The 27,010-nt window shown below is 31.8% G+C and overlaps 2 protein-coding genes across 4 annotated transcripts in view; one reads left to right on the top strand and one right to left on the bottom strand.

The window, feature by feature from the left end:
* Window positions 1-27,010, bottom strand: part of LOC148177878 (bicaudal D-related protein homolog) — a 48,594-nt gene that overhangs the window by 8,741 nt on the left and 12,843 nt on the right. The gene's annotated exons all lie outside the window — the stretch shown is intronic.
* LOC148177879 (uncharacterized) lies at window positions 21,573-22,451 on the top strand. The gene is made up of 2 exons (XM_088032731.1): window positions 21,573-21,775; window positions 21,937-22,451. Exons 1-2 carry the CDS (start codon window positions 21,625-21,627, stop codon window positions 22,449-22,451), a joined length of 666 nt encoding a protein of 221 aa, XP_087888857.1. The 5' UTR covers window positions 21,573-21,624.

Raw genomic sequence — 27,010 nt, 5'->3', positions numbered from 1 at the left:
CTGGCGACAACCCAAAAATTCAAACGGCCATAACTCAGTTATTTGTTGTCGGATCTGAATTTAAATTCCAGATTTGGATTCAACGTGAGATTCTGCGTAAAATGAGTCGAAATTTATTGAGTTTACCTACGAAATAAAGAAAGCATTGCCCAAAAACTGTTTGGAAGTGGTCATTTTGGGGTAATTTTCAATCACTATTTTTAATGTAAAAACGACGTTTAATACCTTTGTATTAATTATCATTCGAAAGAGGAGCTCGAAATCTATCTACTGGCCCAATTTGAGATCGATCAAACAAACGGTTTACGAGTTATGGTCAAAAATAAAAAAATTAAAAAATTTTTATCGATTGAGTCGGATTTTTTTTTCGCAAAAAATCGATTACAGAATTTTGGGCTTTAAAGCACTTTTTCTAACGTAAAATGAGCCGAGAAAAACGATAGCGCAAACCGCATCTCAATATCTCTAATAGTTTCCGAGATATTTGACTTTAAAAATTGGGAAAAATGAGAAAAAATGAAAATCAACATTTCAAAACTTTAATCAGCCATAACTCGGGTATTTGCAGTCGTATCTGAATTTAAATCCCAGATTTGGAATCTGCGTAAAATTCTGCGTTCACTGATGTATAATAACTCAAGTTTACTCTAAAAACAAGCGAGATATCGATATGAGAAGTTTGGCCGTAGTTTTAGTCATGAATTTTTGCGAAAATTTGCAACTTTCGACTATTGGAAAATCTAAAAACTACTTCTTATGTAAAAAATCGCGAGAAAAACGATGTCGCAAACCGCATTCCAATATCTGAAATAGTTTTCGAGATATCGAGCATGAATTGTTTGGAACCTTCAAAAATTTGGCCATCTGGCGACAACCCAAAAATTCAAACGGCCATAACTCAGTTATTTGTTGTCGGATCTGAATTTAAATTCCAGATTTGGATTCAACGTGAGATTCTGCGTAAAATGAGTCGAAATTTATTGAGTTTACCTACGAAATAAAGAAAGCATTGCCCAAAAACTGTTTGGAAGTGGTCAATTTGGGGTAATTTTCAATCACTATTTTTAATGTAAAAACGACGTTTAATACCTTTGTATTAATTATCATTCGAAAGAGGAGCTCGAAATCTATCTACTGGCCCAATTTGAGATCGATCAAGCAAACGGTTTACGAGTTATGGTCAAAAATAAAAAAATTAAAAAAATTTTATCGATTGAGTCGGTTTTTTTTTTCGCAAAAAATCGATTACCGAATTTTGGGCTTTTAAGCACTTTTTCTAACGTAAAATGAGCCGAGAAAAACGATGGCGCAAACCGCATCTCAATATCACTTATAGTTTCCGAGATATTTGACTTTAAAAATAAGGAAAAATGAGAAAAAATGAAAATCAACATTTCAAAACTTTAATCAGCCATAACTCGGTTATTTGCAGTCGTATCTGAATTTAAATGCCAGATTTGGAATCTGCGTAAAATTCTGCGTTCACTGATGTATAATAACTCAAGTTTACTCTAAAAACAAGCGAGATATCGATATGAGAAGTTTGGCCATAGTTTTAGTCATGAATTTTTGCGAAAATTTGCAACTTTCGACTATTGGAAAATCTAAAAACTATTTCTTATGTAAAAAATCGCGAGAAAAACGATGCCGCACACCGCATTCCAATATCTGGAATAGTTTTCGAGATATTGAGCACGAATTGTTTGGAACCTTCAAAAATTTGGCCCTCTGGCGACAACCCAAAAATTCAAACGGCCATAACTCAGTTATTTGTTGTCGGATCTGAATTTAAATTCCAGATTTGGATTCAACGTGAGATTCTGCGTAAAATGAGTCTAAATTTATTGAGTTTACCTACGAAATAAAGAAAGCATTGCCCAAAAACTGTTTGGAAGTGGTCATTTTGGGGTGATTTTCAATCACTATTTTTAATGTAAAAACGACGTTTAATACCTTTGTATTTATATCATTCGAAAGAGGAGCTCGAAATCTATCTACTGGCCCAATTTGAGATCGATCAAACAAACGGTTTGCGAGTTATAGCCAAAAATAAAAAAAAAGAAAAATTTTCATCGTTTGAGTCGCAATTTTTTTTCGCGAAAAATCGACTATCGAATTTTGGGCTTTTAAGCACTTTTTCTAACGTAAAATGAGCCGAGAAAAACGATGGCGCAAACCGCATCTCATAATCTCTAATAGTTTCCGAGATGTTTAACTTTGAAAATTGGGAAAATGAGAAAAAATGAAAATCAACTATCCGAAACTTTGATTGGCCATAACTCAGTTATTTGTTGTCGGATCTGAATTTAAATCCCAGATTTGGAATCTGCGTAAAATTCTGCGTTCACTGATGTATAATAACTCAAGTTTACTCTAAAAACAAGCGAGCTATCGATATGAGAAGTTTGGCCGTAGTTTTAGTCATGAATTTTTGCGAAAATTTGCAACTTTCGACTATTGGAAAATCTAAAAACTATTTCTTATGTAAAAAATCGCGAGAAAAACGATGCCGCAAACCGCATTCCAATATCTGGAATAGTTTTCGAGATATTGAGCACGAATTGTTTGGAACCTTCAAAAATTTGGCCCTCTGGCAACAACCCAAAAATTCAAACGGCCATAACTCCATTAACTGATGACAAAAACTAAAAATTCTTGCGACTTTAGATTCAGCGTGATATTCTGCGTAAAATAAGCTTAATTTTGTTGAGTTTGCTTAATAAATAAACGAGGCATTGGCCAAAAACTGTTTTGAAGAGGTCATTTTGGGGTAATTTTCAATCACTGTTTTCAAGGTGAAAACGACGTTTATTACCTTTGTGTCTACATCAATAGACAGAGGAGCTTGAGATCGATCTACTGACCAAATTTGAGATCGATCGAACAAATAGTTTACGAGTTATGGCCAAAAATAAAAAAAATGAAAAAATTTCATCGTTTGAGTCGTAATTTTTTTTCGCGAAAAATCGACTATCGAATTTTGGGCTTTTAAGCACTTTTTCTAACGTAAAATGAGCCGAGAAAAACAATGGCGCAAACCGCTTCTCAATATCTCAAATAGTTTCCGAGATATTTAACTTTAAAAACTACGAAAAATGAGGAAAAATGAAAATCAACTTTCCGAAACTTTGATCGGCCATAACTCAGTTATTTGTTGTCGGATCTGAATTTCAATCCCAGATTTGGAATCTGCGGAAAATTCTGCACACACTGATGTATAATAACTTAAGTTTACTCTAAAAAATAAGCGAGATATCGGTATCAGAAATTTGGCATAGTTTTAGTCATGAATTTTCGCGAAAAACTGCAACTTGCGAGGTTCATGTTTATTTTCCCTGGACTATACCTATAAATTGTTTGTATCAAAAAAACACAGAGGAGCGCCCGAGCTCCAGGTGTGCGGGTGTGTTACTTCCGTTCCAACCACCCTCACCACCGGAAGCTCCCAACCCAAAATTTCCACATCTCTTCGGTAATTCCCACAAGGACGGATGTGTTAAAAAATAGCGCGCTAGCGTGAAACCCGACGCAAGGTCTATGACTATCTTCGTTTCGGTTGGTTTCAGCGTTTTCATGTCGTTTTAAGCGTGGAGGCGTTTAAATTAGTTTAGGCGAAGGTGTGTTGTCCTTCATTTTTTCTGTTTGTTTGAGATAAAATGTTATGTTGGCGACCTTTACGACTTGGTTTCGTGGATTTTTAATTGCGTGGAAAGTTGTACGTTGACTGGTGATTTTACCCACCTACGGCTTCCCATTTAGATTTTGTTCCACTTTGGACGTTTTGCTAGGTGAAATAAATGGGATGGCAAAGTTTCAGCTGCGTTACAACGCGTTTCGTGACCAATTTGTGGAGTTATTCGATTGAGAAGAAGTGCGTAGATGCGTGCGGTCAATAAATACACGAATTAGAATGCAGAAGATGATTTTGGTCCAAAGTTCAAAGAAAACAACAAATTTCTGCAGCAGCTGTTGAATTATTTATTTAAGAATGTAAAAATCCGCACGAAGCGAAAAATTCATGTAAACTAAAGGAATTTACGTTTAAGAACGGCAAGAGTAACTTCGGTGGACACAGCAAAGATAAAAAGCGCAAAATTACTGTTATTAGCTAAAGATGGAAACCACGATTTCTGAGGAATTCTTCTATTCGTGTCCATGATGCTCGTTATGACTAACAATAAAAAAAGATTGTATCTCCAAAACAATTATATTATTATTATCTATTTACAAAACATAAAAATTACTAAGATTGGCGAAAACCAAACATCCTAAACGTGACAGTTGGTAAGAGTGGTAACTACAGTTGGTTTCTGTTGCAAATGTTCATTTTGACAGTTATTTCATTATTTAAAGTTGGTATCTTGATGAATTAGTTTTGGGCATTTTATTATGACAAAGTTGGCATTATTATCCCCTAGAATTTAACATTTGCCATTTTGATCATTTTGACATGAAATTATCCATTTACAAAACACAAAAGTTACTAAACTTGGCGAAAATAAAACATCCTAAACGTGACTGTTGGCAAGAATGGTAATTACAGTTGGTTTGAGTTGCAAACCCAAGGTCACAAATTTCATAATTTTTGCCGGGTAATTCGTTGCTAAGGTTGCAATGTGGGTTTTGGGGTACAAAAGACGATCGTGTAAGTTCTGTCAATGTAATGTGTCGAAAATAAAATTCCAGGAATTTTCATGTCAAAATTGGCAAATGTCAAATTCTGGGGAACAATAATGCCAACCTTGTCATTTTAAAGTTTCCAAATTCATCAAGATTCCACCCTTCAATAAAGAAACAACTGTTAAAGAGGACATTTGCAACCTAAGCCAACTGAAAGTGGGCAGTTGGCATTTCTAATGTCAAAAGTTCAATTTTTAAGTCTAAAATTCGACTAGAATTTTACTTTGTGCAAGAAAAAAGCAAGAAATTGATAATTTTTACTTTGACAGGTATCAACCGGGTCCCCAACATTTCGCTGACAGTTGGTTTTGGATGTAAATGTCATTTTGACCATTGTTTTTTTATTTAAAGTTAGAATCTTGATGAATTAGTTTTGGGAATTTTAATATGACAAAGTTGGCATCATTATCCCCCCGTATTTGACTTTTGCGGCCATTTTGACATGAAATTATCCATTTACAAAACATAAAAGTTACTAAGGTTGGCGAAAACAAAACATCCTAAACTCGACAGTTGGCTGTAGTGATAATTGAATGGGCAGTTGACATTTCTAATGTCAAAAGGTTAATTATAAAGTTTCAAACTTGACTAGAATTTTACTTTATGCAAGAAAAACGCCAAAAATTTAAAATTTTACTTTAGGTTTAGGTTGCAAATGTCCATTTTGACAGTTATTTTTTATTTAAAGTTGGGATCTTGATGAATGAGCTTTCGGCATTATAATATGACAAGATTGGCATCATTATTCCCCAGAATTTGACATTTTGACTATTTTGTCATGAAATTATCCATTTACAAAACATAAAAGTTATTAAAATTGGCGAAGACAAAAAACCCTAAACATGACAGTCGGCGAGAGTGGTAACTAAATGGGCAGTTGATACTTTAAATTCGACTATAATTTTAATTTATTTAAGAAAAAAGCAGAAAATTTATAATTTTACTTTAGGTTTAGGTTGCAAATGTCCATTTTGACACTTATTTTTTTATTTAAAGTTAGAATCTTTATTAATTAGCTTTGGGCATTATAATGTGACAAGGTTGGCATCATTATCCCCCAGAATTTGACATTTTGACTATTTTGACATGAAATTATCCATTTACAAAACATAAAAGTTATTAAAATTGGCGAAGACAAAAAACCCTAAACATGACAGTTGGCGATAGTGGTAACTAAATGGGCAGTTGATACTTTAAATTCGACTATAATTTTAATTTATTTAAGAAAAAAGCAGAAAATTTATAATTTTACTTTAGGTTTAGGTTGCAAATGTCCATTTTGACACTTATTTTTTTATTTAAAGTTAGAATCTTGATTAATTAGCTTTGGACATTATAATGTGACAAGGTTGGCATCATTATCCCCCAGAATTTGACATTTTGACTATTTTGTCATGAAATTATCCATTTACAAACATAAAAGTTATTAAAATTGGCGAAGACAAAAAACCCTAAACATGACAGTTGGCGATAGTGGTAACTAAATGGGGAGTTGATACTTTAAATTCGACTATAATTTTAATTTATTTAAGAAAAAAGCAGAAAATTTATAATTTTACTTTAGGGGTAGGTTGCAAATGTCCATTTTGACACTTATTTTTTTATTTAATGTTAGAATCTTGATTAATTAGCTTTGGGCATTATAATGTGACAAGGTTGGCATCATTATCCCCCAGAATTTGACATTTTGACTATTTTGTCATGAAATTATCCATTTACAAAACATAAAAGTTATTAAAATTGGCGAAGACAAAAAACCCTAAACATGACAGTTGGCGATAGTGGTAACTAAATGGGCAGTTGATACTTTAAATTCGACTATAATTTTAATTTATTTAAGAAAAAAGCAGAAAATTTATAATTTTACTTTAGGTTTAGGTTGCAAATGTCCATTTTGACACTTATTTTTTTATTTAATGTTATAATCTTGATTAATTAGCTTTGGGCATTATAATGTGACAAGGTTGGCATCATTATCCCCCAGAATTTGACATTTTGACTATTTTGACATGAAATTATCCAATTACAAAACATAAAAGTTATTAAAGTTGGCGGAGATAAAATACCCTAAACATGACAGTTGGCGATAGTGGTAACTAAATGGGCAGTCGACACTGTCAAAAGTTCAATTTTAAAGGTTCAAATTTGACCATAATTTTACTTTATTTAAGAAAAAGCAGAAAATTTATAATTTCACTTTAGGTTTAGGTTGCAATCGTCCATTTTGACAGTTATTTTTTCATTTAAAGTGGAATATTGATGAGTTTGCTTTGGACATTTTAATATGACAAGAGTGGCGTCATTCTCCCCCAGAATTTGACATTTGTACGTTTTTTAACATGAGATTTGCTGTGTATTAAGTTTTTTAGTTGACATATTAGCTTTGCAAATTTTGGAATGACAAGGTTGGCATCATTGTCCCCCAGAATTTGAAATTTGCCATTTTGACATGAAATTTGCAGTGTATTAAGTGCAAGTTCTTAAAAATGTTCCAAGTGAAGTGAAATTTTCGTCAATTATAAATTTCTGGTGATATTTTAGTTTAATTTTATTACACAAAACGGCCTTTCAGGCTGTGCCGAGTCTTTTTACTATTAATCCTTTGATTTGCACTTCAATAGGCTGTAAAATAGACTTTTTCACGAAAAAATTTCCTGAAATGTCAGTAATTTGACATTTGTTATCTCACCAGAAAATCTCCCTAGGCGATGTTGCCGGTTGTAAAGTAGGGAAAGACTGCAGTGTTGGTGGTTTAAAAACAAAAGAACTTTACGATCCGAAAACTTAATTGACATTTGCAACAAGAACGAATTACACGATGGAAATTTGAAAATGTGCGACCTTGGGTAGATATTTGCAACCCACACCTACAGTGACAGTTATTTAGTTATTTATGGTTGGAATCTTGAAGATTAACTTTGGCAACTTTAAGATGACAAGGTTGGCATTATTATCCCCCAGAATTTGACATTTGGCCAATTTTGACATGAAAAATCCAAGGTGAGTTGATTTTCATGTTTTGTGAATAAATATTAGTTGATATCAAGCATTCTAACCAAAAAACAAAAAGAGAAAAGACGAAAATACGACGTTACTTCTGAAATTTACAGACGAGGAACTCCAGCGCCCACTTTCTTGAATCTTGAGTCATATTTTGGTAACTAAAGAGCGGAACACAATAAAATTTGTAGGCAAAATATGCAACATAATATGCAAGATAAAAGTGTAGATAATTTTCCAATTGAGTATTCAAACTAGCTAGTTTCTTTAAATTATTTAAGTTGTACAAAAAAATCGTAATATTTGGTGATCTTGAACAGTTTATTGATCCAAATAAACTAAAAATTACAACAAAGGCGTAACATGACCTTTCCAAACCGAACTCAGAATTGTCATTCAAACGAGTTTGTTGCAAGTCACCGAAAGCTGTGATTCATTGAAAATTGTACTAAAAGGAGCCACTTTCAGCAACTCAAATGCCGATATCATTAAAAATAAAAATCCACCAATTATCCATCACTAATTGTGAGTAAAAACTCTTTTTCTAACGATATAATTAACCAGAGTGCACACTGACTTTTGCCATTAATTGTTCCTATTGCTCACAATTAAGTGAAAGAGCAAAAGTTCTCCAAGGCTACCGGAGGTCATTATTAAAAATCCACTAGTAAACCACCTTTCCATCTGACTCATATCGATTCGTTACAAAAGAGCATTTGTAATAATAATAAATTAAAACCACAATTACTAAGCTCGTTATTAAATTGAACGAGCACTTATTTTGATGTTCTTACTGAAAACAAAGTTGAGTTTCCGGTTCGGTGGGAATAATTGCTGCTCAAACAAGTAGGAAGTAATTTGATGATATTTCGCAATTTTCAGAGTAATTAGACCGGTGACTTTTATGACTGAAACATGAGATTGTCAGGGGTTGTTTACCGCGAAAGAAGTGCTAAGCGAAAGGTCAGGATGTAATTACTGTGCTCCGGCTGACAGGAAAATAAATAGCTTCTCATGTCAAAAAGCGCAAAAAAAATATTTTTATCTTTTGTAGTTTCGAAGATATCGGGCTTTAAACATTTGGAAACTGAAAATAGAATATTCAAAACTTTAAACGGCCATAACTCTGTTATTTGTGGGCAGATTTTACCGAATCTCAGGTTTTTGGAATCCACGTGAAATTCTGCGTAAAATGAGACCAAATAACTAAAATTTGCACCAAAAATAATAAGAGATAAATTTTGGATTTTTTTATTTCAAGAATGAACCAAAAACTAAAAAATTCTATAAAAGCCTGTAATTCTGGTAATTTTAATGGGTAGTAAGACTTGGTTACTATTTGTGCTAAATTTCAAAATAATAGAGCAGAAGCTGCTTGATTGACAAATTTTAATTTTTTGAATGAACCGCGAATAATTTTTTTTACGGGTTGAAACTTTGGTAATTTTAACGTCACCGCAATGACATTTGGAGAAGTTACTTAGTGAGACTTGGTTACTAACTGTGCTAAATTTCAAAACAATAGAGCAGAAGCGACTTGATTTAGAAATTTTAATTAATTAAATATTCAAAACTTTAAACGGCCATAACTCTGTTATTTGTGGGCCGATGTTTACAAATCTCAGGTTTTTGGAATCTAAGTAAAATTCTGCGTAAAATGAAATCTAATAACTCACATTTGCCCTAAAAATAAGCAAGATATCGATGGAATTTGATTTGAACAAATTAATTAATTAGGTGGCTAGATTTGGTCGAAAAGTTATTTTTTCAAATTTTTCAAAATCGAGATAAGATTTGATTCTTATGTAGAAAGACGCGAGAAAGACGATGGCGCAAACCGTTTTAATTTATCTCTATTAGTTTCGAAGATATCGAGCTTTAAACATTTGAAAAAACTGAAAATCAATTATCCAAAAGTTTAAACCATACCACGCTTTTTTGTAAGCCGATCTTAACGATTCTCACGTTTTTTGAATCTACGTAAAATTCTGCGTAAAATGAGACCAAATAACTCAAATTTGCACCCAAAATAATATGAGAAAAATTTTGGATTTTTTTTATTTCAAAAATTAACCAAAAATTAAAAAAAAATGTATAAAAGCCTGTAACTCTGGTAATTTTAACACCACAAGAATGAAATTTGGGGAGGTTACTAATTAAGACTTGGTTATTATTTGTGCCAAATTTCAAAATAATAGAGCAGAAGCTACTTGATCTACAAATTTTAATTTTTTGAATGAACCGAAAACTGCAAATAATTTTTATTTACTTTGGTAATTTTAACGCCACCGCAATGAAATTTGGAGAAGTTACTTGGTGAGGCTTGGTTACTAACTGTGCTTAATTTCAAAATAATAGAGCAAAAGCGACTTGATTTAGAAATTTTAATTTTTTGATTGAACCAAAAACTACGAATAATTTTTGTTAAGGGTTGTAACTTTGGTAATTTTAAAGCTAAGGCAAGTAGATTTTGCAGGATTACTAATTTAGACTTGCTTATTAATTGTGCCAAATTGCTAAATTATAGAACGAAAGAGACAAATTTTAGAATTTTTTATTTTGAAAAAACTTTTGAAAAAATACGCCAAGGACTGTAACTCTCGCAATTTTAATACCACATCAATGAAATTTGGTGGGATTCCTAATTTACGCTTCTTTAATAAATCTGCTAAATTGCAGAATTATGGACCAAAAAAGACAAATTTTGGAATTTTGTATTAAGAAAATGAACCCAAAAACTGCGAAAAAGTCTGTAACGCTAGTAATTTTGACGCCACATGTATGAATTTGGAGATGTTAATAAGAAAGACTTGGTTACCAACAGTGCCAAATTTCAAAATTATAGAACAGCGACTTTATTTACAAATTTCAACTTTTTGAATAAACCGAAAACCGCAAATTAAATTAATAATTATTTAGGGTTGTAACTCTGATAATTTTAACGCCAAGGCAACTAAATTTGGAGAAATTATTAATTAAGGTTTATATGTTAACTGTATTAAATTGCAAAAGTAAAGACTACAAGAGACATTTTTGGAATTTTTTAGTTTGAGGATGAACCAAAACTTTTGAAAAAATACGTTAAGAACTGTAACTCTGGCAATTTGAACGCCACAGCAATGAAATTTGGTGGAATTACTAATTTGATCTTGTTTATTATTAATGCTAAATTACCAATTTGTAGACTAAACGAGACAAATTTTGGATTTTTTTCTGCGATTTTTTTATGAAAACTTGTAACTCAACTAATATCAACAACGTAATTAATCTGCGTAAAATTTTGCGTAAAACGAGACCAATACAACTCAAATTTTCACCAAAAATAAGCGAGATATCGACGGAATTAGATTTGAACAAATTATATCCAAAGGTGGTAAAAATGTTATTTTTTTTAAATTTTTCAAAATTGAGATAAAACTTGATTCTTATGTAAAAAGACGTAAAAAAATCGATGGAGTAAACCGTTCCAATTTATAACTTTTAGTTTCGAAGATATCAGACTTAAACATTTGAAAAAATCTAAAATCAAATATCCCAAAATTTAAACGGCTATAACTTGCTTATTTGTAGACCGATCCTAACGAATCTCAGGTTTTTGGAATCTGCGTGAAATTCTGCGTAAAATGATACCAAAAAACTCCAATTTGCTTGAAAAATAAACGAAATATCGACCAAAGTAGAAAGGACTTGGCTTTAAATTTGTCTTTTTCGAGTTGCAAAAGTCAATATTATTTGATGGCAAACAAATCCAAAATTAGTTAACTAATTATAATCATTTAACAAACACAATATAGGAACTTTTTCCTTACAAACATTCTTACAATTAAATTACCATAATTAACAATAGTTTGTTGGCTTATAATGAGATTAATTATTGCAAGGAAATTGCTTGCGAACTAACTCGTACATGAGCACTTATTTCTAAACTCTGTAATTGTAATCAATACGATTATTGACACTTTTACTTCGCACTTCCTGAAATTACGACAATCATTAAAACAGACTATTGAATTTTCAATCGCATAATTAAGTGTTAAATTGTCTGTTCTACAATAATAGCAATTTAAATCTAGTCCACTATCGGAAAATGACAAATAAAATTTGATTAATTCAATTTAGCTACGTGACCTTGTTTTAATTAATGAAAATTTTATGGAGACGCCCATTATTTTGGTTTGAAAATGGATTATTGTTTTAAGACAATACCCAAATTAGCTACTATCACTACTGATAGTGTGTAGTACACTCAATTTCAGTCAAAACAGTGAGATAGGTGAAGGGTACCGAATACTGGATGGTTGCCTAATATTGGATACTACTCTAACTCAGTTAGGTTTTCAATATGCCGAAAATAACACAAAAGTCTTTTGTGCTAATTTAAATAATTTGTTTGAGCGGGTTAAATACGTCTATTTATTATAAAATTCGAGTTATTGGGTTAGTAAATCATATTAATTTAATGTTTGTTTTATAGTAAAAATCAATAAAAATTAATAATCTGGTATAGTGAATACCGATTTTTTCTTTCCGAAACAAAGATCCCTAAGATTGGTACTTTGGTGCCCTCAATATTAGATATCCAATATCAAGTAACCATGTTATTGAATGTTATACAAGGTGTTTATAAATGTTTTTAGCATCAATGGTGGCTATGAAATGTCAAAGAAATTTGCCGCTCATTATAAATGTGGGTTTAATTTTTCAACTGACATTTCTTTAGAAACATTTATAACCACCTTGTATTGATGGACGTCGTTGACTAGATTTTTATTAATTATTACGACTAATTTTCAATTACTTGTGCATTAAAATACAATTAAACCTTTGAAATAAATAAATGGAAACAATATTTTGATTTTTATTTTTGGGTCCTATTATTGTATATCCCATATTCGGATCTTTGATACCCATTATTGGATATCTAGTATTAGGAAACCTTTTTTTAGTGCATCAAATTTATGACAAAATACATATTTGCCGAAAAAATAAAAATCGTGTATTTTTTTGTTTCAACTCGATATAAATAATAATTTACTTTTTAATATATATTTTTTCAAAAGTATTCAATATTCGGTGCTCTTTCCCTAATAACTTACTTAAGTAATTATGGTTAAGTTTTAATTAATTTTTTTATTTAAGTTATTATATTTATTGTTACATACATCTTTTGCTTGCATCTTTTGAGAGCTCGTTTGTGCCACTTTTACTCCTTACGACACAATTCCGCAACTTTACATAGCATGGCGTGTCGCTTTTCAATATCGATCTAACGACTAACATCGCACAATAAATATTTATAGCAAACAAACCACTCTTGCAGTTTTCTAATTCGATTTTCGTACAAAATACGCATAATACAAACTGGAATAAAAACATTTAAAAACAATTACAAGAACTTCACGGAAGTAAGCGTTTGTCTTTTTTCAGGTGTAATGACTTGGAAAAGAAAAGATAACGTTGAACGAATTGTCATGCTAGGTAAATTACGCACGAGTGCCACTGAGAATCGGTGTTGAAATGAAGGAGTGGAGGACGGAAAAATTTAAATAATCTAAATATTCAATAAAAGGACGAAAACGGAACCAATAAATATGTAGATGAAGTGGAACTGAAAAAATAATCGCGTAGAGAGTTGAAGAATGGGAGACAAAAAACTGTCCACTGTGAAAATAGACGAGCGAACAGGAAATGGGAGTGAAAGCCCGGGTCAAAAATACAATAAAGATTACACGAGGAAAACATGAACGGTGGAAGTAAACAAGTAAAAAGAAATAAAATGAAGATTATTATTATACCATTGTGTACTCTCAATAAACATTTATGGAATGAAGTAGTAATGTATGCAAATCCCATGTATGGATACACCATTAAACAAATCATTAATTTAAATTGCTAATCTACCAAAACCATAGGAATGAAACTATAGTCAAACATTTTTAACGAGATAATCGCTAAATCGACTAATTGACGCTTTAATTTATTTTATAAATTATCGTTTTACGCTGATCTGATGCAATTAGTGACCGACAATACCGACAAACGTAATTGTAGCAACTGTAGCCAATTGAGGTAATTGAAAGTTTTAGGTTTAAAGAACTCTTTGGAAAACAGCAAGGAATCGATTTATTATTATTCGTGCAAATGCAACTTTGCTCGCGTTTCGGTCATTGAAAAAAGGCTCGGCCTAAAAAGAAACACTTTTGGCCTTTGTACGCAAATCACTATTTTTAGGCGCTACTGCATAATTTTTTTTTTATTTTTTCGTGAAATCTTACAAAGTTATGCGGCTACTCGGCAGTGTTTTGGAAAGCTAATTTAATGAGCTTTCTAACGACCCATCAAACTCATTGCTAAGAAAAGTACTTTCTATGATATTTTTGAAAAACTGATCTCATGTCCCAAAAAAAAACTTGCCTTCAAAATGGAAATTTTTAAAATCCGTTCCTGTTGTTCAAAAATTTGGTATTAAAGACAGACAGTCAACAAGTCCAAACTAGTAATCTCTCCAAATTTCATTGCTCTACCTTCGAAACTACCAAAATTACATTTCCCATTGAAAAATATTGGAAATTTTTGGCTCATCTTGAAAATAAAAAATTCTAAAATCCGTCCCTGTTGTTAAAAAATGTTGGTATTAAGGACAGACAGTTAACAAGTCCAGACTAGTCATTTCTCCAAATTTCATTGCTCTAGCATTGTAACTATTAAAATTACGTGTCCGAATGAAAAATATTGGAACTTTTTGACACGTCTTGAAAATAAAAATTTCTAAAATCCGCCCGTGTTGTTCAAAAAATTTGAGATTTGGTATAGACAGTCAGCATGTTAAAGATAGCAACCTCTCCAAATTTCATGCCGCTAATGTAAAAACTACTAAAGGTACAAATCCGATTCGACAATTTTGGAAATGTTTGGCCTGTCTTAAAAACAAAAATTTCTAAAATCCGTCCCTGTTGTTCAAAAAATTTGAAACTTAGAAGAGACAGCCAACAAGTCAAAACTAGTAATCTCTCTAAATTTCATTGCTCTAGCATCGAAACTACCAAAATTACATGTCCGAATGAAAAATATTGGAATTTTCTTGAAAATAAAAATTTCTAAAATTCGTCCCTGTACTTAAAAAAAATTGAGATTTGGTACAGATAGTCAACATGTTAAAGGTAGTAACCACTTCAAATTTCATTCCGCTAATTTCAAAACTACTAAAATTAGAGATCCGATTTGAAAATATTGAAAATTTTTAGTTCGCCTTGAAAATAAAAATTTCTAAAATCCGTCTCTGTTCTTCAAAAAATTTGGTATTAAGGACAGACAGTCAACAAGTCAAAACTAGTAATCTCTTCAAATTTCATTGCTCTACCTTCGAAACTAGCAAAATTACATGTCCGAATGAAAAATATTGGAGATTTTTGGCTCATCTTGAAAATAAAAATTTCTAACATCCGTCCCTGTTGTTCAAAAAATTTGAAATTTGGTACACACAGTCAACATGTTAAAGGTAGTAACCACTTCAAATTTCATTCCGGTAATGTCAAAACTACTAAAATTACAGATCCGATTTGAAAATATTGAAAATTTTTGGTTCGCCTTGAAAATAAAAATTTCTAAAATCCGTCTCTGTTCTTCAAAAAATTTGGTATTAAGGACAGACAGTCAACAAGTCAAAACTAGTAATCTCTTCAAATTTCATTGCTCTACCTTCGAAACTAGCAAAATTACATGTCCGAATGAAAAATATTGGAGATTTTTGGCTCATCTTGAAAATAAAAATTTCTAACATCCATCCCTGTTGTTCAAAAAATTTGAAATTTGGTACACACAGTCAACATGTTAGAGGTAGTAACCACTTCAAATTTCATTCCGCTAATGTCAAAACTACTAAAATTACAGATCCGATTTGAAAATATTGAAAATTTTTAGTTCGCCTTGAAAATAAAAATTTCTAAAATCCGTCTCTGTTGTTCAAAAAATTTGGTATTAAGGACAGACAGTCAACAAGTCAAAACTAGTAATCTCTTCAAATTTCATTGCTCTACCTTCGAAACTAGCAAAATTACGTTTCCGAATGAAAAATATTGGAACTTTTTGACACGTCTTGAAAATAAAAATTTCTAAAATCCGTCCGTGTTGTTCAAAAAATTTGAGATTTGGTATAGACAGTCAGCATGTTAAAGATAGCAACCTCTCCAAATTTCATTCCGCTAATGTAAAAACTAGTAAAGGTACAAATCCGATTCGAAAATTTTGGAAATGTTTGGCCTGTGTTGAAAACAAAAATTTCTAAAATCCGTCCCTGTTGTTCAAAAAATTTGAAATTTGGAACGAACCGTCAACAAATCAAAACTAGTAATCTCTCTAAATTTCATTGCTCTAGCATCGAAACTACCAACATTACATGTCCGAATGAAAAATATTGGAATTTTTTGGATCTTCTTAAAAATAAAAATTTCTAAAATTCGTCCCCGTTGTTCAAAAATTTTGAAATTTAGAAGAGACAGCCAACAAGTCAAAACTAGTAATCTCTCCAAATCTCATTGCTGCAGCATCAAAACTACCAAAGTTACATGTCCGAATGAAAAATGTTGGAAATTTTTGGCTCACCTTTAGAATAAAAATTTCTAAAATTCGTCCCTGGTGTGGGAAAAATTTTAGCTTTAGTACAGGCAGTCAACGTGTTATATATAGTAACCCTTTCAAATTTCAATTTGCTAATGTCAAAACCAGTAAAGTTACAGATCCGATTTGAAAATATTGTAAATTTTTGGTCCGTCTTGAAAACAAAAAATTCTAAAATCCGTCTCTATTGTTCAAAAAATTTGAGATTTGGTACAGACATTCAGCATATTAGAGATAGTAACCCCTCCAAATTTCATTTCGCTAATGTCAAAACTACTAAAGTTACAACTAATGGAGCAAAACGGGCTTCGAATTTAGAATCAGGAGCCAATTCTACTTTGTCCTTCAATACAAATTTCGTCCAAAACTTAAAATTATCATAAAACAACCTTTGCCTGTCTTAATATTACATAATAATCGAACACATTTGATTAATTATAAAAATAAAAATTAATAATCCATGCCGTAAACCTACAATGTTCATTGCATTCAGGTAATAAAATTAAGTTATTATTCATATTTTATTGCAATTATTTATAGCACCGCCACGGCACTTAATCACAAGAAAAAGATCCTCATTTAATCTCAGTCACTTATTCGCCACAAATCCTATGAAGCAACACTCTGAATCACAATTCGCCTCTTTGTAATCCTTGTTAAACTTCCCGAAGCGTGTCGAATCCTCTAGGCAATAATGTAACGATTGTATCGCAAAAAATCACTTTCCTATTGCATCATTGCCGATTGAACGAACCGAAAACCAAACAATGAAATTCTTATGATTTGATAACAGCAGAAATGGGGCAATGCCACCGATAAAGGTCAAGGTGAAGAAAAAAAAATTACAGGCCATACATAGTTGGCATAAAATAATAAAATAATCAGAACGCGATGTTCTACTTGCTCTGTTTTTGGAAGAGTCGCTTGAAAGAAACACCGTTAAAAATGAAACCCACTTGCGATGACTCCACCGGAATGAGTCAGTTTTGCATGTATTAACCTTTAAATGCTATCGGGCGGCCTTACTGATAATGAAGAATTTCAAGTGCACATTTTAACGGTGCACTTTGGTGGCTAATTGGATAATGGATGCGCGTTTTTATTGTCATGCTTTCGTTTTTCGTGTTGTTGCCACTTTTACCAATGGTAAAAATTTCGTTTCTTTGCTGCTTTCTTTGAACTTCGTTCAGAGCGGTTATGTCAGTAATGTTAGTAATTATTGACGATTTGGGGATTTGACAATACGGACTTATAACTGATACTTTTTATTATTGACCGCACCGATTACCTGGTACAGTAAAAACTACTTTCTTTTAACCAAACAATACTTTTTTGTCAACATCTACTTGTAATAAAATTAGAGTACAAAGAAAACCATTAATAAACTCCCATTGTTCAATATTGTGGCAGATGGTTCTTGAGAGACATATTTGCAAGACTATTGTTTTTTTGACACCAATTCAATTCATTTTAATTGCACTAGAAAAACGCACGTTGTACTATAAACCAAGTTTAGTTTGAATAGGAGTGGGTCTTCTAAGTTTTTGTTAGATTAATGCAAGTCTACTTTGGCGGAGGATTAAAAATTCAACTTGTCACGCTTAACTTTCAAATCTAACTTCCCGTTCTTGCGCTTTCAACTTTCTTTGTACACTGAACTCTAGTTAGTGAACTTATTATTATTTGAAGGAAATATTTATGGTTTAAATTATTCAAACTCTCGAATACATTCGAATAAAAAAACACAAAGTATTGCATTTTAATACTTGTTCAAAACCGTGGATTTTAATTTTAATATTAATATTAAATTTAATGATGTTATTTTTTTTTATTTGTTTATTAACACTACCAAATTGCAAAATTGTAAAGCGAAAAACACAAATTTTAGAAATTTTTTCTTGAAGAACAAGCAAAAATTGACATCTTTGGCTAAAATTCGTAGTTTTGGTAATTTTAGTACTGCAACTATTAAATTTGGGAATGTGATTCTTTTTGAATAGTCTATTAACTCAACAAAATTGCAAAATTGTAGAAAAAAAGACTCAAAATTTACAAATTTTCGTTTTTCAAAACAAACAAAAATTGGACGACATCTTTGACTAAAATTCGTAACTTTGGTAATTTTAAAGCTACAACTATGAAATTTTGGGAGGTTACTCTTTTTGAATAGTTTATCATCTCTATTAAATTGCAAAATTGCAGAGCAGAAAACTGAAATTTTAGAAATTTTTATTTATTAGAACAAGCAAAAATTGACAAGATCTTTGGTTAAAATTCGTAATTTTGGTAATTTTAGTGGTACCGCTATGAAATTTCAAGAGGTTACTCTTTTTGAATAGATTATTAATTCTACTAAATTGTGAAATTGTAGAGCGGAAAATTAAAATTTAAAAAATTTTCGTTTGTTTGAACAAGCAAAAATTGACCTTATCTTTGCGAAAAATTCGTAATTTTGGTAATTTTAGTGCTACAGCTATGAAATTTGGATAAATTACTCTTCTTGGATAGTTTATTAACTTTACCAAATTGCAAAATTCTAGAGGCAAAGACCCAAATTTTAAAAATTTTCATTTTTCAGAACAAGCAAAAATTGACGACATGATTGAGTAAAATTCGTAATTTTGGTAATTTTAGTGTTACAGCTATGAAATTTGGATAAATTACTCTTCTTGGATAGTTTATTAACTTTTCCAAATTGCAAAATTCTAGAGCCAAAGACTCAAATTTTAGAAATTTTCATTTTTCAGAACAAGCAAAAATTGACGACATGATTGAGTAAAATTCGTAATTTTGGTAATTTTAGTGCTACAGCTATGAAATTTGGATAAATTACTCTTCATGGATAGTTTATTAACTCTACCAAATTGCAAAATTGTAGAGCGAAAGACTCAAATTTTAGAAATTTTCATTTTTCAGAACAAGCAAAAATTGACGACACCTTTGGCTAAAAATCGTAATTTTGGTAATTTTAGTGCTACAGCTATGAAATTTGGATAAATTACTCTTCTTGGATAGTTCAATAACTTTACTAAATTGCAAAATTCTAGAGCCAAAGACTCAAATTTTAGAAATTTTCATTTTTCAGAACAACCAAAAATTGACGACATGATTGAGTAAAATTCGTAATTTTGGTAATTTTAGTGTTACAGCTATGAAATTTGAGGAGTTTACTCTTTTTGAACAGTTTATTAACTCTACCAAATTGCAAAATTGTAGAGCAAAAGACTCAAATTTTAGAAATTTTCATTTTTCAGAACAAGCAAAAATTGACGACACCTTTGGCTAAAAATCGTAATTTTGGTAATTTTAGTGCTGCAGCTATGAAATTTGGATAAATTACTCTTCTTGGATAGTTCATTAACTTTACCAAATTGCAAAATTGTAGAGCCAAAGACTCAAATTTTAGAAATTTTCATTTTTCAGAACAACCAAAAATTGACGACATGATTGAGTAAAATTCGTAATTTTGGTAATTTTAGTGTTACAGCTATGAAATTTGAGGAGTTTACTCTTTTTGAACAGTTTATTAACTCTACCAAATTGCAAAATTGTAGAGCAAAAGACTCAAATTTTAGAAATTTTCATTTTTCAGAACAAGCAAAAATTGACGACACCTTTGGCTAAAAATCGTAATTTTGGTAATTTTAGTGCTGCAGCTATGAAATTTGGATAAATTACTCTTCTTGGATAGTTCATTAACTTTACCAAATTGCAAAATTGTAGAGGGAAAGACTCAAGTTTTAGAAATTTTCATTTTTCAAAACAAGCAAGAATTGACGACACCTTTGGCTAAAAATCGTAATTTTGGTAATTTTAGTGCTACAGCTATGAAATTTGGATAAATTACTCTTCTTGGATAGTTCAATAACTTTACTAAATTGCAAAATTCTAGAGCCAAAGGCTCAAATTTTAGAAATTTTCATTTTTCAGAACCAGCAAAAATTGACGACATGATTGAGTAAAATTCGTAATTTTCGTAATTTTAGTGTTACAGCTATGAAATTTGAGGAGTTTACTCTTTTTGAACAATTTATTAACTCTACCAAATTGCAAAATTGTAGAGCGAAAGACTCAAATTTAAGAAATTGTCATTTTCAGAACAAGCAAGAATTGACGACACCTTTGGCTAAAAATCGTAATTTTGGTAATTTTAGTGCTACAGCTATGAAATTTGGATAAATTACTCTTCTTGGATAGTTCATTAACTTTGCTAAATTGCAAAATTCTAGAGCCAAAGACTCAAATTTTAGAAATTTTCATTTTTCAGAACCAGCAAAAATTGACGACATGATTGAGTAAAATTCGTAATTTTGGTAATTTTAGTGTTACAGCTATGAAATTTGAAGAGGTTACTCTTTTTGAACAGTTTATTAACTCTACCAAATTTCAAAATTGTAGTGCGAAGGACTCAAATTTTAAAATTTTTAAATAAATGCCACTTTTTTGTGCAATTAATTAGCTAAGAAATCGATCCAATAAACAACAGTCTTGGAAATACAGCCAATAATAAGTTACGTTCGAATTAGTTGCTAGGGTGCGTTTTTTGTTAGAAAAACTTCTTTGATAAAGAGAATGCCAGCCAATCGCACAATGTTTTTTTTTGTTTTAATCCGATTTCAATCACATTCGTCATTTTGTTATGACAAAAGAAATATAAATTTGTCAAACTGGTCTCTTTTGCTTTAGAAGTTTGTAATCCGGCAAGTAACAGATTTTACAATTTTTTAGATCTTCAAAATTTACAATGAAAGCAAAGCACTCAAAAGTGACAAGAAGTTCAATTTTAGGGTCCATTTTAAAATTTTCACTTAGAAAGTACAACAGGATTTCCCATTTCGCCATGAAAATCCCTTTAAACATTAGTGACGCCATAGAAAAAAATAGCAATCATATCATAAACCGACTTTACATTACTATGTTACAAAAGAGTACAAAGGCAAAGCCCCCTGGATTGATTGAGCTTAGCCACAACCGCATTACTGCAAGCGCTCATTTAAAATCTATTATCCAAACGTGGTTATAAAAGATTTCAATGCCGTAACATGTGCTAGTCTAGCACTTCTCAAATTAAGCGAGCACGCACGTTACATCACACTATTATTAAATAATAGTTTAAAGAATATATTTAGTTTTTAAAACAAATAATGAATAGGTGTGTCATAACAACTTTTACTTTTTTCTCTTAGAGTCGTGCTGCTGCAAACTGATGTCTTAATTAGCAACATTTTCTTTTGGTTTCAATTGAATTTCCGCGCGCCAAGCATTGTTTTCTTCCACTTTCTCTGTTTTGTAGTGGCCTGTGCCATTATGACATTTTAACGTCAGAAAATGCAGCAGAATATCTACCAAATTCCACGTTATTTTTACTTATTATCAAGGAAATATGGTTCTAAGAAAGAATCTTCCTTCTGGGGGTTGTTCAAGAAGTCCGAACCCATCGAAGAAAAACCACCACTTCGCCAATGCAAAAAGAAGCAAGGTGAGGGCGCTCATTACCAAAAACATCACGAACGAGGTGAAGGATGTCACCATGAGACTTCCGTCCATCAAACACATCTAGCAGTGTAACCACACCTCACTAATTAAACTTAGCGATGGTCACGCGTCCACCACTTTAATTAACTAAATTCTCACCTCCAGGTCCTCGCTTAGACCCGGATTTGAGCCGATTCGGTGGTCAAGCGTACCGCACGTGCGGCCGAGGAGCCTACATCATCCAAAGAGACACCATTCCAACGGGCGACGACCAGCGATCCGAAGAAGACATCATGTTGATGAGGATGGAAGCTGATTTGAGCAACAAGGATCAGATCTGCGATCCCATGCCGCCGTTTGAAAGTGTGGAGCAAAGGATGCTCGATCTCACTGAAAGGAAACTCCACCCGTACTATCGGAGGTACATGGCTTTGCCGAAGAAGGATTTCGTCTTAGGGGAGTCGCCGCCAGCTCCGTTTTTTCCCTATAAGTGCCACGTGGGGCCGGTGGAGCCGGAGGAGATTCCGGGGAAATTGAGGTTCAACAGGGAGATGCTGGAGAAGAAGAACATTTTTTCGGATTTCAAGCGGGTGGAGTTGCCTAGGCAGATGCTGGCGAGGTTGTTGGAGTTGGAGAAGAACAAAAGACCCACTTTGGAGAAGAAGGAAACGAAGGAGTAAAATGTTGGTTAATTGTAATAAAAGTGACTCACCCTGAAAGTCACTCTTTTTGAATAGTTTATTAACTCTGCTAAATTGCAAAATTTTAGAGCCAACGACTCAAATTTTAGAAGTTTTGGTTTTTAAGAACAAGCAAAAAAAATTGACATGTTTGGTAAAAATTTTTAATTTCGGTAATTTTGGTGCTACAACTATTAAATTTAAGGTAGTTAGTATCTTTAAATAGTTTATTAACTCCACCAAATTGCAAAATTCTAGAGCCAAAAACTCAAATTTTAGAAATTTTCGTTTTTAAGAACAAGCAAAAATTGACGACATGTTTGGGTAAAATTCGTACTTTCGGTAATTTTAGTGCTACAGCTATGAAATTTGGCTAAGTTACTCTTTTTGAATAGTTTATTAACTCTACCAAATTGCAAAATTCTAGAGGCAAAGACTCAAATTTCAGAAATTTTCATTTTTAAGAACAAGCTAAAATTGACGATATGTTTGGGTAAAAATCGTAATTTTGGTAATTTTAGTGCTACAGCTATGAAATTTGGATAAATTGCTCTTCTTGGATAGTTTATTAACTTTACCAAATTGCAAAATTCTAGAGCCAAAGACTCAAATTTTAGAAATTTTCGTTTTTAAGAACAAGCAAAAATTGACGACATTCTTGAGTAAAATTCGTAATTTCTGTAATTTTAGTGCTACAGCTATGAAATTTGGCTAAGTTACTCTTTTTGAATAGTTTATTAACTCTACCAAATTGCAAAATTCTAGAGGCAAAGACTCAAATTTTAGAAATTTTCGTTTTTAAAAACAAGCAAAAATTGACGACATTCTTGGGTAAAATTCGTAATTTCGGTAATTTTAGTGTTACAGCTATGAAATTTGGCTAAGTAACTCTTTTTGAACAGTTTATTAATTCTACCAAATTGCAAAATTCTAGAGGCAAAGACTCAAATTTTAGAAATTTTCGTTTTTAAAAACAAGCAAAAATTGACGACATTCTTGGGTAAAATTCGTACTTTCGGTAATTTTAGTGCTACAGCTATGAAATTTGGCTAAGTAACTCTTTTTGAACAGTTTATTAACTCTACCAAATTGCAACATTCTAGAGGCAAAGACTCAAATTTCAGAAATTTTCGTTTTTAAGAACAAGCAAAATTTGAAGACATGTTTGGGTAAAATTCGTACTTTTGGTAATTTTAGTGTTACAGCTATGAAATTTGGCTAAGTGACTCTTTTTGAATAGTTTATTAACTCTACTAAATTGCAAAATTCTAGAGGCAAAGACTCAAATTTCAGAAATTTTCATTTTTAAGAACAAGCTAAAATTGACGATATGTTTGGGTAAAATTCGTAATTTCGGTAATTTTAGTGCTACAGCTATGAAATTTGGGGAGGTTTTTGGAGTTGGAGAAAAACAAAAGGGCCACTTTAGAGAAGAAGGAAACAAAGAAGTAAAATGTTGGCTAATTGTGACTCACCCTGTATATTGGAAGTAGTTTATTCCATAGAGTACCGTTTGACCAAGTTGACAGGATCATAAGAGCGCTCATTAAGTAGAAAACAGAAGAACGGTACTCTTAATCATATCTTTGGAACACGCAAATGTAGTGAATTTTGCACGGGTTCCCATTGTTCCCTGCGCTCATCTCTTAAGATTGGGATTAATGTGTGGATATTAGCATTGCTTGGTAGATAAAAATTTAAAAAATAACCTTCTGAACCTTCAAATTAGATCTGTTTAATGGTGGATTGTGCTCTAAAAAATTCCTAATCCGAGAAGTATTTTTAGAATTCGAAGTTATTACGGCGTTAGTGAAAACATTGAATTAAGAAATGTAAAATTTCAAATTTCTCGATCGACGTTACAGCTTGATTTTCCCAATTTTCTCGAAAACATCGAATTTACCTACAAAAAAATTAACAATAACGTGGAAATTTGAATTTTATTTTGGAATTTAAAATTGTAGAATTTCAAATTTCCCGCTCGAAATTTTGAAGGTCGTGTGTTGAACTGACAGACCCATCATTTTCACTCATTTTTCATTTAAAATGACTAAAATTTAACGAATTTACATGTAAAAATATGAGATTTACGTAAATGCGCACACAAAAAATGTGATTATAAAAGATAACATAGCATATCGTTTCAGGAATAAATCAATAAACAAACAGTATTTAAACTAACTTTTTCGGAATGAATTTTTGTCGTTAAATTCTAGTTTTGTCGCCCAAAACCTACATGGCTATTCCAACAAATTATTCTGATCACCCGATACAATAGAAGCAATAAAATATTTCAAGGATTTGGTGCTGATTACTTTTTCTTACGTGAGTGAACGAATCAATCAATTTATTATTTTGTAACTGTAGGTAAAATGAACAACAACAGAATAAAGTAGTGTTTTTCGTACCAAGAACTTTAGTAGTCCGCTAAAGTGGCGTTTTGCACCCAAAATAAGTAGATTTCGTGGTTAAATTAAACATTTTCGCAGGAAAACAATCTCTCCCACTGATTGTTTCCAAACAAATTAAATTAGAGTGTTAATAATTCTAATTAGATTTAATGGTGTCATATTTACAATGCCATTTCACCGTTCCATGCGTGAGAAGACAAAAGTAGTCCAACTCTAAAGAAATAATGACAAAAAAATAAGGAAGAAAGACAAATAAATGGTAAAAACGCACTCAAGTCGGATCATACAAGATCTTCCTTTGTGTTTCCACTAATCCAGCCGAGCGCATCTTGAACAACTCCAAAGATAAACCGGAACCGGAAAAGTCGAAACATCACCATTGTAATAAATTCTCTTTAAGCCTAAAAGTGTGTCGACGTCTTTCGTAAGTTTTCGGTGCGCTGAACAATGCTGCTTTTCTATTACGATTATGATTTATAACGCAAAAAGGTTGCGTGTCGGAGTGCAATCAAGGTACCACATCTGCAAGAAGGTAGAATTTAGGTTGGAGCCACTTTGCTCTTGTATCAGGTTTGGTTTGTTGCGTTTAAAGTTTAAATGACCGCAAGTTTTAGTTGGTTTTTCGAGTTTCGCTTCAACGATTGATACCGAAATCGAACGTAACTTTCGTTGGATTGCTGTTTCCACTTTTGGTTTCTTTGGAATCGAGTGTTGTTTATTTAGTTGGCAGGGTAAATCTGGGGCAAGTTTAAGAGGATTTTGCACTAATTTCACAATTTGGGTTCACAAGTAAACGAGATATTGGCCGAATTGGGGCATCAGAGGGGCGGACATGTTGACTGTCTATACCAAATCTCAAATTTTTTGACAACAGGGGCCAAAAAATTTCGATATTTTCAAATCTGTTCTGTAACTTTAGTAGTTTTGACACTAGTGAAATGAAATTTGGAGAGGTTACTATTTCTAACCAGTTGACTCTCCGTGCCAAATCTCAATTATTTTCAACGACAGGGACGGATTTTAGAAATTTTTGTTTTAAAGACGAGCCAAAAATTTTCAATATTTTTCATTCGGACATGTAGTTTTAGTAGTTTCAATGCTAGGGCAATGCAATTTGGAAAGATTACTAGTTTTGGCTTGTTAAGTATCTGTCTTAAATACCAATTTTTTATAACAACCGGGATGAATTTTAGAAAAATTAGTTTTCAAGGCGGGCCAAAAATTTCCAGTATTTTCAAATCGGATCTGTAACTTTAATAGTTTTGACAATAGCGGCTTGAAACCTAGAGAAGTTTCTTTCTCTAACTAGTTGACTGTTTATACCAAATCTCAATTTTTTTCAACAACAGGGACGGATTTTGAAAAATTTTATTTTTAAGACGATCCAAAAATTTCCAATATTTTTCGTTCGGACATGTAATTTTAGTAGTTTCGATGCTGGAGCAATGAAATTTGGACAAATTTTTAGTTTTGGTTAGTTGAGTGTCTGTCCTAAATACCAATTTTTTTTAACAGCAGGGACGGATTTTAGAAATTTTTGTTTTCAAGACGGGCCAAAAATTTTCAATATTTAACATTCGGACATGTAGTTTTAGTAGTTTCAATGCTAGGGCAATGCAATTTGGAAAGATTACTAGTTTTGGCGTGTTAAGTGTCTGTCTTAAATACCAATTTTTTATAACAACCGGGACGAATTTTAGAAATATTTGTTTTCAAGGCGGACCAAAAATTTCCAGTATTTTCAAATCGGATCTGTAACTTTAATAGTTTTGACAATAGCGGCTTGAAACCTAGAGAAGTTACTTTCTCTAACTAGTTGACTGTTTATACCAAATCTCAATTTTTTTCAACAACATTGACGGATTTTAAAAATTTCTATTTTTAAGACGAGCCAAAAATTTCCAATATTTTTCGTTCGGACATGTAATTTTAGTAGTTTCGATGCTGGAGCAATGAAATTTGGACAGATTTTTAGTTTTGGCTTGTTGATGTCTGTCCTAAATACCAATTTTTTTAACAACAGGGACGGATTTTAGAAATTTTTTTTCAAGGCGAGCCAAAATTTTTTAATATTTTCAAACCTGTTTTGAAACTTTAGTAGTTTTGACATTAGCGGAATGAAATTTGGAGACGTTACTATCTTTAACT

Source organism: Gnatocerus cornutus, chromosome 3, assembly GCF_029298725.1.
Source record: "Gnatocerus cornutus isolate USDA-ARS CGAHR chromosome 3, icGnaCorn1.1, whole genome shotgun sequence".
Taxonomy (NCBI): Eukaryota; Metazoa; Arthropoda; class Insecta; order Coleoptera; family Tenebrionidae; genus Gnatocerus; species Gnatocerus cornutus.
This window is presented reverse-complemented; position numbering and strand designations above follow the sequence as displayed.

Coding starts and splice junctions, on each gene's coding strand:
- LOC148177879 (XM_088032731.1), top strand. CDS start 21,625: ATGCAGCAGAATATCTACCAAATTCCACGTTATTTTTACTTATTATCA. Junction 21,776..21,936: donor CCAATGCAAAAAGAAGCAAG/GTGAGGGCGCTC, acceptor TCTCACCTCCAG/GTCCTCGCTTAGACCCGGAT.